At 42.1% G+C, this 15,030-nt stretch overlaps 1 protein-coding gene across 2 annotated transcripts in view; it reads right to left on the bottom strand.

Annotated features, from left to right (window-relative positions):
- mipol1 (mirror-image polydactyly 1) overlaps positions 1-15,030 on the bottom strand; it is a 295,842-nt gene that overhangs the window by 123,605 nt on the left and 157,207 nt on the right. For both annotated transcript variants that reach the window (XM_028821473.2, XM_051920033.1), the window contains 2 exons: positions 3,976-4,009; positions 2,959-3,129 (listed from right to left, as the gene is read on the bottom strand). In XM_028821473.2, coding sequence (XP_028677306.1) covers positions 2,959-3,129; positions 3,976-4,009 — 205 coding nt within the window. The remainder of the gene's footprint in view (positions 1-2,958; positions 3,130-3,975; positions 4,010-15,030) is intronic.

The raw sequence follows: 15,030 nt of genomic DNA, 5'->3' as shown, positions 1-15,030 counted from the left end.
TCAGTCCTGCACCTCCTCACCAGTCAAGACCTTTTCCTTCAGATCTTCTTTTACTTTATCCATCCACCTCCACGTTGGCCTCCCTCACATCCATTCCCCTCACTCTTTTGCCCACATCTTCATCGTCTCTCCTCATCACACGTCCATACCACTTTAACCTCCTTTCCTGTACTTTCTTAGGTTACATTCCCACTGTTGTTGTACCTCTGTCTCATTTCCTATTCTTTCATTTTTTTGTAACTCCACACATCCATCTATTCATTCTCTTTTCAACCACATTCAGCGTCATCTCCTGTTGTTCTCCCTTTACTGCCCACGTCTCAGCTCCATACATCATTGCTGGTCTTACCACTGTCTTAAAAACCTGACCTTTAACCTTTTCCTTGATTCTTCAGTCATTTATGTGTAATTCATTATCATAATTCAACCAAATATACAATTACTGTAAGCAGTAATGTAATGCCAGGCCTGACGGCGATGACGGGTTCAATTCCCCTAATCACACCCTGTGTGACCTTGAAGAACGCACCTCACCTGCTGTGATATTCACTACTATGAAATCAAACAAATCGCCAGCACCAGATCATATTTACCCTGGAGTTCTTAAGGAGGGTTAGCGAGTACAGATAGAACCCCTTGGCACATTATTAGGAAGTTACTGTGCACTGGAGAGATTCTGAAGGACTGGAAAATGGCAAATATCATCCCATTATATAAAAAGGGTGACAGGGCAGATCCAAGCAAACTATAGGCCAGTAAGCTTAACGTGCTGTCAGTCAGTCAGTCAGTCATCGTCCAACCCGCTATATCCTAACACAGGGTCACGGGGGCCAGCTGGAGCCAATCCCAGCCATCACAGGGCACAAGGCAGGAACAAACCCCAGGCAGGGTGCCAGCCCACCGCAGGGCACACACACACCCCCTAGGGACAATTGAGGACTGCCAATGCACTTAACCTGCATGTCTTTGGACTGTGAGAGGAAACCCACGCAGACACGGGGAGAACATGCAAACTCCACGCAGGGAGAACCTGGGAAGCGAACCCAGGTCTCCTAACTGCAAGGCAGGAGCGCTACCACTGCACCACCGTGCCGCCCAGCTTAACGTGCATCACAGGAAAATTATTGGAAGGAATTATTAAGGATAAGATTGAGCAGCACCTGGCAAAGACAGGAGTTATTAGGAACAGTCAGCGTGGGGTCAGAAGAAGGGAGGTCGTGTTTTACTAACATGCTGGAATTCGATCAAAGTGGAGCAGATGAGATTATTTATCTTGACTTTCAAAAAGCATTTGATGAGGTGCCACATGAGAGGTTGGGCATCAAATTAAAAGAAGTGGCAGTTCAGGGTGTGGTGGGTGTAGAATTGGCTCAGACACATGAAGTAGAAGGTGATGGTGCGAGGAACCTCGTAAGAATTGGCCGATGTTAAGAGTGGTGACCAGCAGGGGTCAGTGCCGGGGCTGCTGCTATTTTTGATATATATAAATGATTTAGATAGGAATATAAGGAACAAGCTGGTTAAGTTTGTAGCTTGTACCAAGATAGATGGATTAGCAGATAATTTGGAATCCGTTATATCATCACAGAAGGACTTGGACAGCAGACAGGCTTGGGCAGATTTGTGGACGATGAAATTTAATGTCAGTAAATGTAAAGAATTACACATAGGAAGTAAAAATGTGAGGTTTGAATACACAATGGGCGGTCAGAAAATCGAGAGTCCACCTCATGAGAAGGATTAAGGAGTTGTAGTGGACTCTAAGCTATCGACTTCCAGACAGTGTTCAGAAGCCATAAAGAAGGCAAACAGAATGTCAGGTTATATAGCGCCTTGATGTGTGGAGTACAACTCACAGGAGGTTCTGCTCAAGCTTTATATTCACACACTGGTGAGGCCTCATCTGGAGTACTGGGTGCAGTTTTGGTCTCCAGGCTACAAAAAGGACACAGCAGAGAAGGTCCAGAGAAGAGCATCTAGGCTGATCAGGGGCTACAGGGGTTGAATTATGAGGAAAGATTAAAGGAGCTGAGCCTTTACAGTTTAAACAAATAAAGATTAACAGGTGACATGACTGAAGCGTTTAAAATTATGAAGGGAATTAGTCCAGTGGATTGAGATGGTGACTTTAAAATGAGATCATCAAGAACACGAGGACACAGTTGGAAACTTGTGATGGGGAAATTCACACACACATTAGGAAGTTTTTATTTACACAAAGAACAATAGACACTTGGAATAAGCGATCAAGTAGTGTGGTAGACAGTAAGAAAGCTAACAGAATGTCAGGTTATATAGCGCCTTGACGTGAGGAGTACAAGTCACAGGAGGTTCTGCTGAAGCTTTATGACACACTGGTGAGGCCTCATCTGGAGTCCTGGGTGCAGTTTTGGTCTCCAGGCTACAAAAAGGACATAGCAGCGCTAGAGAAGGTCCAGAGAAGAGCAACTAGGCTGATTCCAGGGCTACAGGGGTTGAATTATGAGGAAAGATAAAGGAGCTGAGCCTTTACAGTTTAAACAAATAAAGATGAAGAGGTGACCTGACTGAAGTGTTTAAAATTATGAAGGGAATTAGTGCAGTGGATCGAGATTGTTATTTTAAAATGAGTTCATTAAGAACACGGGGACACAGCTGGAAACTTGTGAAGGGGAAATTTTGCAAAAACATTAGGAAGTTTTTCTTTACACAAAGAACGACAGACACTTGGAATAAGCGACCAAGTAGTGTGGTGGACCGTAAGACTTTAGGGACTTTAAAAACTCGACTTGATGTTTTTTTGGAAGAAATAAGTGGAGAGGACTGGCGAGATTTGTTGGGCTGAATGGCCCGTTCTCGTCTAGAATGTTCTAATGTACTCAAGCTTGACTCGTGCAGTAAATACGCTGGCATGTTGGTCAGCAATGCATGAACATGAAATCAGCTAAAATTTGTTTGGTTTTCATTCAAGGCACTTACTCTGGTAAGGGCGGCCTCCCTCTCTTCGATTACGGCGTTCATCTCTTCGGCTGTGATTTTCTTTTTCCGTTCTTTGGTCTTCAGAATTCGATCGACGATTACAGCCCCGCTCTTCTCGATGGTTAGGCCGGAATCTGCATTTTGGATTTGGTTCAGTAACTCCTGTAAGGCCTGCCAGTTAAGAACACACAGAATACTTTTCAGGGGGTGTGTGGACCCTTTACGTTTTAATTTTTTTGTTAATAACATTATGTACATTTTAGCTTCCCTACTGTACACTGAATAGAGCTGTCTTTTGAGCAAACATGCATCTCCTCTCTTATTGTCTTAAAAGTCTAACGTCAGAACTGGCAGCAAGGTACAATTCACCGCTCATCATCAGACGAGCGTATTCCCGATCCGACTTTTCATGTTCTTCCACGTACGAAACATCATTTGTGTTTATGCAGCTAATGCACAATCAATGGAACTGTCAGCTTATTCTTTACCTGTGATCTTCTTGATCAAGACCACGGCGAGAAGAGAAAAATGTGACCGCTCAATAAAAACGGACAACTGTAGTTGGGAGACTTTGCTGCCCTTTTCATTTGACAGTTTACGTGAATTTACACAAGACTCCAACTAAGCTCTGGCAGAATGAAAAACGTCTACTTCAGCCCTAACTTTCTTTGTCTCCCGCTGCCACGGCCCTCTGAAAATGTGAGAATCAACAGGAGAGAGAAGTGTCAGTCACTGCCAGCACAGCAGGTGACGAGATTCATAATGCTCTGCCAATGCACTGAAGCACTCGGCTTCTGACGGGCCTCGCACTTCACAGAAAATGACTTCTATATGAAATGCAAATGAGTCGACCGATATTATCAAGTTACGGATAGTGAAGCAACCGATGCACCTAATTAGTCCCGCAATTACTCTCTTTCCTCAACTGCTTCTCCACTTGAAATCGCTCGCTCAATTGTGCTTAAGCCTGCATGATAAGAGAGTGACACAGGGAAATCTCCGAAGAGAGCGGCTTACCGTGTCATTTTCTTCTGGGTTAATATTCTCCAGCCTAGAGTGAAAAGAAGAAAGGGGGGGGGAGAGACAAAAAAAAAAGAAAAGAAAGAAAGAGAGGGACATAGAGAGAGAGCTGGATCAGTTGCCTTTCCTTTGCACAACAAAATGAGATCACTTCCCAAATCTTTCAAAACTCAAGTAATTGCATTCTAGCAGTCTTTGGAGTCGATCATAACACAGAACATATTAAAGTGCCACCTGCTCAGCTGCAGCCTTCAATAATGCCGTTCCATCTCTTTGAGCATTGACAGTGGACTGTTAAGTTATTAATGTTTACTGCTATATATGACTACAGGGATCAATTGTTCATATGTGCCAAGATGAGGGGAAAGCTTCTGCTGGAGGATCATTTGTCCCTCTTGTGGAATTAGCTTCTTCAGTAGCAAAATAGACATTTGTAATTATACTCTTGGCGCTCGGGGATTGCCATGTAGGAAGAGAGGGTGGGGCCTCCAATCATTTGCCACTTGCATCTCATACCTCACGCGCATAGCTAATTACGTCAAAGCTGGGGCCAACTGAACGCTTGGATTACAGCAAGAGGCACCTTTACGATTTAACGATGTCAACCGCCGTGAAGAAATACGATCTCATCATTCCGGAGATCGAGAAATCAACAAGAGTTGACTGGATGGATGAGGAAAGGAAGAGATGGTGAGGAGGTCAGTGGCCACAAGAAACTCCACGTCAAGTGTCTTAGCCGCAGTCGATGAGTGTCCAGTTACCACAGCTCACTTTCAAAATTATTTTTCCCATAACGCTAAATCGGTCGGAGGATAAGTTTTACGTAAAAAGAGAAATAGTGCTGTCGGCCTAAAGATGACTGCAGCGGCATAATCTTTGTATTCAGGTCACACTGAGACGAGAGTCTTGGAGAAGTCTCATCGTAAAGCAATGTTGAGGGCGGGGAACAACAACAACATTTTCATACAAATGATACAACAACAACATTTATTTCTATAGCACATTTTCATACAAAAAAGTAGCTCAAAGTGCTTTACATAATGAAGAAAAGAAGAATAAAAGACAAATAAGAAATTAAAATAAGACAACATTAGTTAACATAGAAAAAGAGTAAGGTCCGATGGCCAGGGGGGACAGAAAAAACAAAAAAAAATCTCCAGATGGCTGGAGAAAAAAATAAAACCTGCAGGGGTTCAAAGGCCATGAGACCACCCAGTCCCCTCTGGGCATTCTACTCAACATAAATGAAATTTGAAGCTCAAAGTGCTTTAACATGATGAAGAAAGAGAGAAAAAGGCAAAATAAATAAGAAAATAAAATTAGGGAATCCTAATTAACATAGAATAAAAGTAGGATTCAGACGGAGAAAAATAAATAAAATCTGCAGGGGTTCTGAGGCCACGAGACCACCCAGCCCCCTCTAGGCATTCCACCTTGAGCTACATCATTTGTATGAAAACGTGCTACAGAAATAAACGTTGTTGTTGTCGTAACAGAATGTAGAAAGGGTCAACATCAGTACTAAGCATAATAGGTGGTGTCGTTTCAGAGACGTCATCACTCATGTGAAATAATAAATGCGTAATCCAAAAAGTGAAAACTCGGTTTAAAAATGACAAAAACAGATGGACATAATATTATAAAAATATAAGACAGAAAAAAATCATTCCACAGGAAATTAAAAAAAGGCCGTACGTACAAATCAAGACGGGCAACCGCAAACCCCATCAAATCCATCCAAAAAGTGTCAAGATAGAGACGGAAAATTCCTAAAAATAAACAACCCAAATAACTCGGACATACTTTACAAATGTAAAAATAAATAGAAGTAAAAATACTCTCATATTTAGCAATTTTAAACTGTGCATTAAGTGGTCTGAAGATTAACAAAACCCTGAGTCAGCTGGGATTTGACCAATATTATGGAGAGGAACTGAACACATTATTTATAAAACGTTAATAAATACGTTCACCTCTATCACACCAGCTCGATCGTATGTAAAGTTGATGGAGTACAGGTGATTCAGGTGGGAACACATTCAAACAAGTCCACTCCATTAGGACAGGGTGTGACAATTCTACCCCATGTGAGCCACGCACGACTAAATGGACACCTACACAAGAACAAGCTAACAGCTCAAAGCAGTGTTTCTTAAAACTATCAATCGCAACCCAGTTTGGGTTATGGACATGTCTGTGATGAGTTACCAGATGATTGTATGATAAAATGAACCCAGCGTGTTGTCAAGCTTGGGTCACAAAGTTGCACAGGTGAGTTCAAGGAGTAGAAACTTTATTGCTGTTCTGCCAGTTACAAACACAAGTCTCTTACAGAGGCAAACCGGCCTCGCGGGGAACAGCAGTCAAATGTGACACACCGGGCTCGACTCCTGCTTAAAAGAACACAAAATCTTCTTCATCAAGAGGATCCGGCGGGCTGGATGCAACGACTGGAGCAGTGGAAGTTGACTGGGGGAAAAGAGACAGGAGAGTGAGAGACCACAGGATGGCCCACGGCTCAATCTTTTAAATGTTTGTAACCCCGCATGAGGAGCAAGTCGCGTGGCAAGCCCACAGCTGATCCCATAGATAGATAGATACTTTATTAATCCCAAGGAGAAATTCACATACTCCAGCAGCAGCATACTGATAAAGAACAATATTAAATTAAAGAGTAATAAAAATGCAGGTATAACAGACAATAACTTTGTATAATGTTAACGTTTACCCCCCGGAGGAATTGAACAGTCGTATAGTGTGATGGAGGAATGATATCCTCAGTCTGTCAGTGGAGCAGGACAGTGACAGCAGTCTGTGGCTGAAGATGCTCCACTATCTGGAGATGATCCTGTTTAGTGGATGCAGTGGATTCTCCATGATTGACAGGAGTCTGCTCAGCGCCCGTCGCTCTGCCACGGATGTCAAACTGTCCAGCTCCATGCCTACAATACAGCCTGCCTTCCTCACCAGTTTGTCCAGGCGTGAGGCGTCTCTCTTCTTTATGCTGCCTCCCTAGTACACCACTGCGTAGAAGAGGGCGCTCGCAACAACCGTCTGATAGAACATCTGCAGCATCTTATTGCAGATGTTGAAGGACGCCAGCCTTCTATGGAAGTATAGTCGGCTCTGTCCTCTCTTGCACAGATCATCAGTATTGGCAGTCCAGTCCAGTTTATCATCCAGCTGCACTCCCAGGTATTTATAGGTCTGCACTCTCTGCACACAGTCACCTCTGATGATCACAGGGTCCATGATACTGAAAGAGTGTGATATACTGCCCTCTATTTAGCGCGTTATTTGCTGTAGTAGTATGTGATCTGAGGTGCGGCCTATAAACAATGCCGCTGATGTACTTCAATATCGATAGCAGCTATGAGAGAATAACTTAGAAGTAGTCAAGTATTTTGGTTTGCAGTGCACATTGAAATATATGAGCATCTGTTTTAGAAACGTCATAAACAGAACTACAGAAATGGTTACTATTTTGATCATCCTGTAACCGACTATGGTGATGAATGCTCAAACTTCAACATTTGCTGAAGAGAAATAAAGGACATAGTGGACAAGCTTCCTCCTGCCTGGTTCCTGTCTCAAAGAGGTTTTATCAAACTTGTCCTAGTAGGGGATAAGTTTGTTTCTTTCTTTAATTAATATATTTGCACTTTGATTTTTACCATAGTTTCAAAATGGTTCCGAAGCAAAGACCAGATAACTTCTAACCCATTTGTCTTACTTCAGCCTCCCTGGTGCGGCGAGCTATCGATCGTCTCCCTGGTTAGTAATAGCGCTCTGTTGCTTGCCATGCCATTGCACTGCACAGCAGACCACTTCCATTTTGATAGCTTTGAAGATGCGTGGAAGCAAACGGTTGGGGTAATGGGGTGGTCCTCCCCTTGAAGTCCGCGAACAAGGTATCCATGAGGTTCTGGTTGATTTCAAAGTGTGTAGTTTTATTTTGTACAGTTTATGAGATGGACATGTTTCCATAACTGCAACAGCGAGTGTCATGGTGATGGTGGTGGAGGTGGTGAGAAAAAAGCTGATATTTACTTCCAGTATTGAAAATCCTGAAATGCTGGTGCCATTTAAAATTTGTGTTTTTCGGTACATTCCCAGTGCTGGTATACCGTGCAACACTAATTTCTACAGTAAGGAAACATTCTGAATATTTCTGATGATAACCCAACCCCAAACCTGCAAAACAATCAAACTGGGATAACTGTCAATTGAAAAGACATATAAGAAAGAAGGAGAGAGGACGGCATGACAGCCAAGCTTGTGAGGTGAAGGGATGAGCTGATTTTTGGGGGTGTTGTGACTGGAGAGTAAAGAGTTTGGAGGTATACACTGGGCTGTGGGCAGTGTGGCATGCTAACGGACACGCCATGGACAACACGTTAGAGACTCATCGCATGTTGGCCATTACAGCATAAATTAAATCTGAATGTGTAACTGAGATTTTATAAGTTTAACTTGCCTCGATGAGGAAGAATTCCTTCTCATAACAATATTTTCAAGAACTCTGATAAATTTCAAATGACTGGTACTGTGAAGGACATGTTTGTTAGACCCTTGAAAACTGTAAGAATACCAGAAAATATCAAAAGGGCGAGACTAGGGAGGAGACCTCTGTGTTTAGCACATGGTCAGGCAGTAATCATTAAACCTTCCAGACTAGGCCGCTCACCAAATTCTTCATCCAGAGTTGTCCTGTCAGCCACATAAAATACAAACAGCACGTAACACTTTTTAGGAATGTTTTAGCTACGTGACTCAACGTTTGTACTTTGGAGCTGTCAAAAGAAAACTGGGATATGCTGAACAATTTACAAACAGAATGTACTGGGAACGGTGGAGCTTATTTGAAAACATTACTTTTAAAAATAACGTTATTTATGACAAGGTAAATCAACTACAGGTAAAATTCCGTTACAACGAACTGCCAGGGATCTAAAAAATATTTTGTTGTAATGAAAGTTTCATTGTGATGAGATTATGTATTTGTTACTATAGTGCTTTCTTTAACTTGTGTCCAGGTGTTTGCAATCATTTCAATAACTTCTTCCGCGTTCATTTTCATCTCCTCCTGTCTACAAGTTACGCTGACGAGAATTTTTCTCAGCATTTCCTTGTGATAATACACTTTCAGGGTGTGAATGATGCCCAAATCCAATGGCTGAAGCACTGCTGTGCAATTGGGTGGGAGGAATTCAAAGCGAACATTATCTAAATGTGGAAGCATGTTGTGGACAGCACAGTTATCAATCAGAAGCTGAATCATCCTTTACTACTTCTTCATATTGTGAGGTTTCTGAATTCTTTTGGGATCCCCAACACGATCGCCCACTCAACGGGAACGACACACTGAAGTGCGTCCTGAAGCATGATTGCCACATCTGTGGAAGATTGTCCGCTGCTGGGGCAGGGCAACAGTAGACTTACAGCACTGCAGTGAAGCACAAATCCTAAAAGATCGGGGTCGTGGTATAAGTCCCTGTCTTGCACCCCAAAACATGAGGCTAAGTCTCAGTACTTCAGCAAAACCAGCTTTATTCTGCTTGAAACAGGAACAGCAGGGTTATTTATTGTAGCGGCGGGATCTACCGCTCTCCTATACACAGACACAGCAGTCAGGCAGGATTGTGGCCAGGATAGTGGCCAAGTAATCCTGTGCCCTGCATTTACAAGGTTCCTTGCATCATCCATCGAGATCTTTTCTGTTTGCTTTGGTCAAGAGCTGCATCAGAGCTGTGAGCCTGCTGTTGCCCTGGCAACAGATAAACAGTTTTCCACAGACGCGGTGATCGCACTTCGGGACGCTCTTCGGCGTGTCGTCTAGTTGGGGGAGGTCCCAAGAGAGTTTAGAAACCTCACATTTTCTTGAATGAGTGCCGCATTAATAGGAATGTTTCTTGATCGAGCGTCACTGAACCACATAAAAACGGCTTTATCGACGTCTTCAAATGCAGCAGTTCACATACGTTTGCAACCCGAGATTTTTCTTCTTTTTTGCTCCGTCTTTCAAGAAAGTTGACAGTGTCAATGGCGAAATTCCGAATTCACCGGCAACGTCATTTTTCTTCGAGAGGGAGCAAAAATTGAAGTTTTTTTTTTCTAATATGAACTGTTATCGTTTTTTCGTGTCTGCCATTTCTATAGGAGGGTGACAATGAGTTAAATTTCAATTAATGTTTTTCAAATATTGACAAGCAATAAGCAAAAGGTATCACTGAAAACCACCGAAAACAAAAACAGTACAAAAAAAGTTCGAAGAAAGAAAATTTTTTTTTACAGTGTTTCTGTTTGGGGATCGTTGTGCACAACTAACTGCTCAGTGGATGATTCATTCAAGCATTTCAAGGTCTTTTGGGCAATTCATTGTAATGAAAATATCTGCTGAATGTATTTCGTAGTAACGAGATTTCTATAGACTCGTGTCATATGGGCAAACTGTCGAGACCATAAAAATACTTTGTTATAATGAAAATTTCATTGTAACGGAATTTTACCTGTATGTCGATTCATTATTTTTCAGCGTTTTTTTTTTTCTCCTTATCTGGCATCATAAGTCAAGTGAGGAAGTTAAGTAATTATTCATACTATCCTTTGAAAAAATAATCCCAACCGTCATAAAGAATTTATTTCTCTTAGGCTCACTAAAGCTTTCACTAAGTACTTACACTGGTAATGACACACCTCTGGAATATATTCCATTTTGAATGACAATTAGGGTTTCATTAACGATACATTTCTTTTCCACTTTTCTATTTTATTAAAATTCACGTGAGAAATCTGCTTGAAAGAAAATAAACATGGCTTCTCTATTATGTGGCCATTTTCTTTTTCTATGTATAGCTCTGCTGTCACAACTGAAGTTAATCCTGTTCTTGAGTCCCGGTATGGTTCCAGTTTCTTGTTTAGGTGATCAGATTAAATAAACAGTGTAAGAAAGGTGTAAAGGTGGTGTCAACCCTAAGAAGACATTCTTGAAAATGTTGCAAATAAATAAAATCAAAGCAGAAAAACAGATCATTGCATATACAGCAACGAGACACAGACACTTCTCGGTTTATACGAGTTTCAGCACTTCTATATTTTCGTTGGAAACGGTGAAGGTGGGAGGAGTAGTAATCGGTCGCGTCTGACAGTGTCATGTGACTAGTTCTGTCTGGCAACCCAGCTGCCCTTGCAGTTTAGTATCGTAGTTGTCACCCTGTGGTGAAGATGGACTGAGAAACTTTGAAATTGCACCAAAGAGGAACGGCGTTCTGTCATATGCCTTTTTGTGGGTAGGTGTGCCGGGAGCACAAATTCATCTCCTCATGTGTGCTCAGTATGGGGATAAAGTTCTCTCTCGTAGAGTCGTCTAGGAGTGGATTGAAGTGTTCGGAAATGGCCGTACTACAGGGTGTCCCTAAAGTCTGAACACATAGGAAATAGCACTATTTATAACTAACTATATTTTCGCCCCACAGATTAAAATATGAGTTTGTCGAAAAAAAGAAAGAATTGAACTGGTTCTTCTCAGTGGACATGAAGGATGGTCATATCGAACGATAGCAGCTGATTTTAATGCACGTCATTCCAGAAGAGACCCCAGCTGGCTTTTCCGCTGTGGTGAAGGTGGTTGGTAGGTTTAAATTTAACAGGCAGAGTTAATACATCGGGTTCATGTGGATCTCGCAAAGCGCATCAAACTTTGCATCACAAATGGTGGAAATTACATTGAAGATATTATAAATGAATATTTCAATGAAATAAATTTTTTTTTTATTGAAAATATATATTTTGTCCAGACTTTAGGGACACCCTGTAGTGTGACGGATGCAGAGAGCGCTCCGGATGTGCAGCTACAGCCACGTGATGATGATGATGTGAAAGCAGTGGTGCATCAGTCGCTACTTGCTCAACCAAAAACATCTTTTGCTGATGGCATTAAAAAGTTGGTATGACGCTGGGAAAATTGCAATCACAAAGGAGTGTGACTATGTAGACAAGTGATGTCTTAATAAATACGAGTTAAAAAAAAAAGTTTTTGAATGTCCCTTCTACGCTAACTATGGTCTAACCTTAGGCAGCCTAAAGAAGACAACGGTACGAAGGGTACAAACTCGCATGCAATTAACATTGTGGGTCCTCATCATCTAGCCACTCAGAGGATGTATTGGAACACAGACATCTACTATATAGAGAATTTTTCTACTCAATCATTTTCTAACCCACTCAGTCCAGAACAGGGTCACAGGGGGCTATCCCAGCAAGCATAGGGTGCAAGGCAGGAACAAACCCTGGACAGAGTGCCAGTCCATTGCAGGATGAACTCACACACACATCCCAAAACACACACTAGGGGAAATTTAGCATCGCCAATCCACCAAACCTGCATATCTTTGGACAGTGGGAGGAAGCCGGCGCACCCAGAGGGAGCCCACGCAGACACTAGAAGAACATGTGAACTCCACGCAGGGAGGACCCACCCAAGACGCAAACCCTGGTCTCCTTACTGCTGCGGATATTTACTGTATGTTAGGGACTAGGGCTCAAATACTGTAGGAGACACTTGCCTTGGGGTGATGCTATCTACAATATAGTAAAACACTAAGGTCTGGGTGTCCAGTCCTTCAGAGCAATCTGACTGATCAGTTTGGCTTTGGTGACGCAAAGAAAGAGGAAGTGCGAGTGTGAAGCGCGCTGAGAAGAGTCGCCTTCAAAGACAGCAAGTATAAAACTGGAACAGGAGGTAAGAAAGGTGCCTCAATGACCGAGCCTGAGAAGGAGGCTTTAAGGGAAGGCGCTCTACGAGTGGGACCACCTGTCAAGAGAGGTTCATGCGCATGTGGATACCAAGGGAAGGAGCTAAAGGTGCACGCAGGGCAAGAGATAACAAATTTTTAAAAAATATTCTCTTACCTGTCTTCGACCTGTGCCATGGTTAATACTTCATAAAAGTATAATTTTAATGGCTGACAAAAGGCAAAAGAAATAGCAGGTATACTGGCAGGTGCTCAAGCATCGTGCTTTGCTGCATTTGGGTGCGAGACTGTGAGTCTCATGGAAACAGGAATAATGAATCTCCCTATGCCGTGGACGAGGTTGTAGGAGAAGCCAGTGTATGCTCTGTGAGACACGTATTTACCTGTTTCACGTTACATATAGCAGTTGTTCAAAGGCGACGGTCATTAAACGCACCGTCACAGAGGGCTTCATGATCACCACGGTGGTTTAATCTTTTTTAATCTGCTTGCCGGCAGGTTGTTTTGCGTGGGGAGCCTTCGTCAGTTTTAAACGTGGTGTGCTGCCTGTATGAACGCGACTTCACGTGGGTATGCAGAAGACCCAAGTATTAGGGGGTGCAGTTGGTGTCAGGCTTATTTTTGATAGGAAAGGTTTGGTATATCATTGGTGTTTTGTGACTTGAGGGTTGGTAGAAAACCGTTAAGTGTGTTAATGTCAGTTTTGATTTAGTTTTTGTCGTGATTTAGATAATGCTGTTATATCCCCGCCCTTAAGGATAAGAATGGTGATGTCCTATTGAAGCGAACCTCGAGATGGGATAGCTTTCTATTATTTAAGTCCATCATAGAATGGACCGCGCTCCAGAGTAGTTAGAGGTGAGCACAGTGGTGAGAGAGATTGTGTGGCTCAGTGGCTGGCGTGTTCTGGGTTTATGTTAAAAAACAAAAAAACAGTAAGCTGGTGTTGACCCTTGCTTTGTTTAATTTGAGGGAGTCTTATTTGTTTTTCTTAGAGGGAAGGCTGCTGCAGAGCCGTATTTGGGTTTTTTTTCCCATGTAAATAGTAGTTAAGGCTGCTAAGCCCTATTTCTTTTTTTTTTTTTTGAAGGATAGCCTTGATATTTTTGTGCCCACTTATTTGTCACTCTACGAGGTGTGATCAAAAAATACAGTGAATTTTTAAATTGAAAGAAAAATATTACAGTAAAAAACAAATTGCCATGAACACCCCTCAAAATATTCCCCCTTGCTTTGAACACACTTATCCTCTCGTTCTTGCCACTTTCTGAAGCAGTTCTGGAAGTCCTCTATCGTGAGTGTCTTTAGTTGCGCTGTCCTAATCGATTCGAAACGTTTACCTTTCATGGTCATTTTGACTTTGGGGAGGAGCCAGAAGTCACATGGAGCCAGATCAGGTGACTAAGGTGGACGAGGACACACCCTAATGTTTTTATTTGAGAGAAACCACCGTACCAGAATCGATGTGTGACACAGAGCATTGTCAAAATATCACGTTAAAACATTGTTGGCGATCCATGATTTACGTCACACTTTAAAACACACCTTCTCTCAACCGACTGACTGCACCAAACAACTTGAAAGTTGTCACCCATTGTTACTAAGGTTCGATGTGTCGCTTCCCATGAATATCCTAGGCTTTCCATTGGATGACGTTCAGCAGCAGCATTCACCATATTTTTTAATCACACCTTGTATGTATATATATATATATATATATATACAGTGATATGAAAAAGTTTCTGAACCCCTCTTTGGATTTTTGTTTATCATTGGCTGAGCTTCAAAACTAGCAACTTCCTTTGAATACCTCACATGCCTTGTGGAAACAGTAGTATTTCAGCAGTGACATTAAGTTTATTGGATTAACAGAAAATGTGCAATATAATAATAATGCATCATAACAAAATTGGACAGGTGCATAAATTTGGGCACCCCAAAAGAGATATGACATCAATATTTAGTTGAGCCTCCTTTTGGCCTCTAGACGCTGTCCTCCTATAGCCTCTGATAAGTGTCTGGATTCTGGATGGAGGTATTTCTGACCATTCCTCCATACAAAATCTCTCCAGTTCAGTTCAATTTGATGGACATCCTGCTTCAAATCATCCCACAGATTTTCGATGATATTCAAGTCAGGGGACTGTGACGGCCATTCCAGAACATTGTGCTTCTCCCTCTGCATGAATGGCTTTGTAGATTTCCAAATGTGTTTTGGGTCGTTGTCTTGTTGGAATATCCAACCCCTGCATAACTTCAACTTTGTGACTGATGCTTGAACATTACCCTGAAGAATTTG

Source organism: Erpetoichthys calabaricus, chromosome 16 (assembly GCF_900747795.2).
Source record: "Erpetoichthys calabaricus chromosome 16, fErpCal1.3, whole genome shotgun sequence".
NCBI classification, from domain to species: domain Eukaryota; kingdom Metazoa; phylum Chordata; class Cladistia; order Polypteriformes; family Polypteridae; genus Erpetoichthys; species Erpetoichthys calabaricus.
The sequence above is the reverse complement of the archived record's forward strand: the minus strand, read 5'-3'. Positions and strand labels throughout refer to the sequence as shown.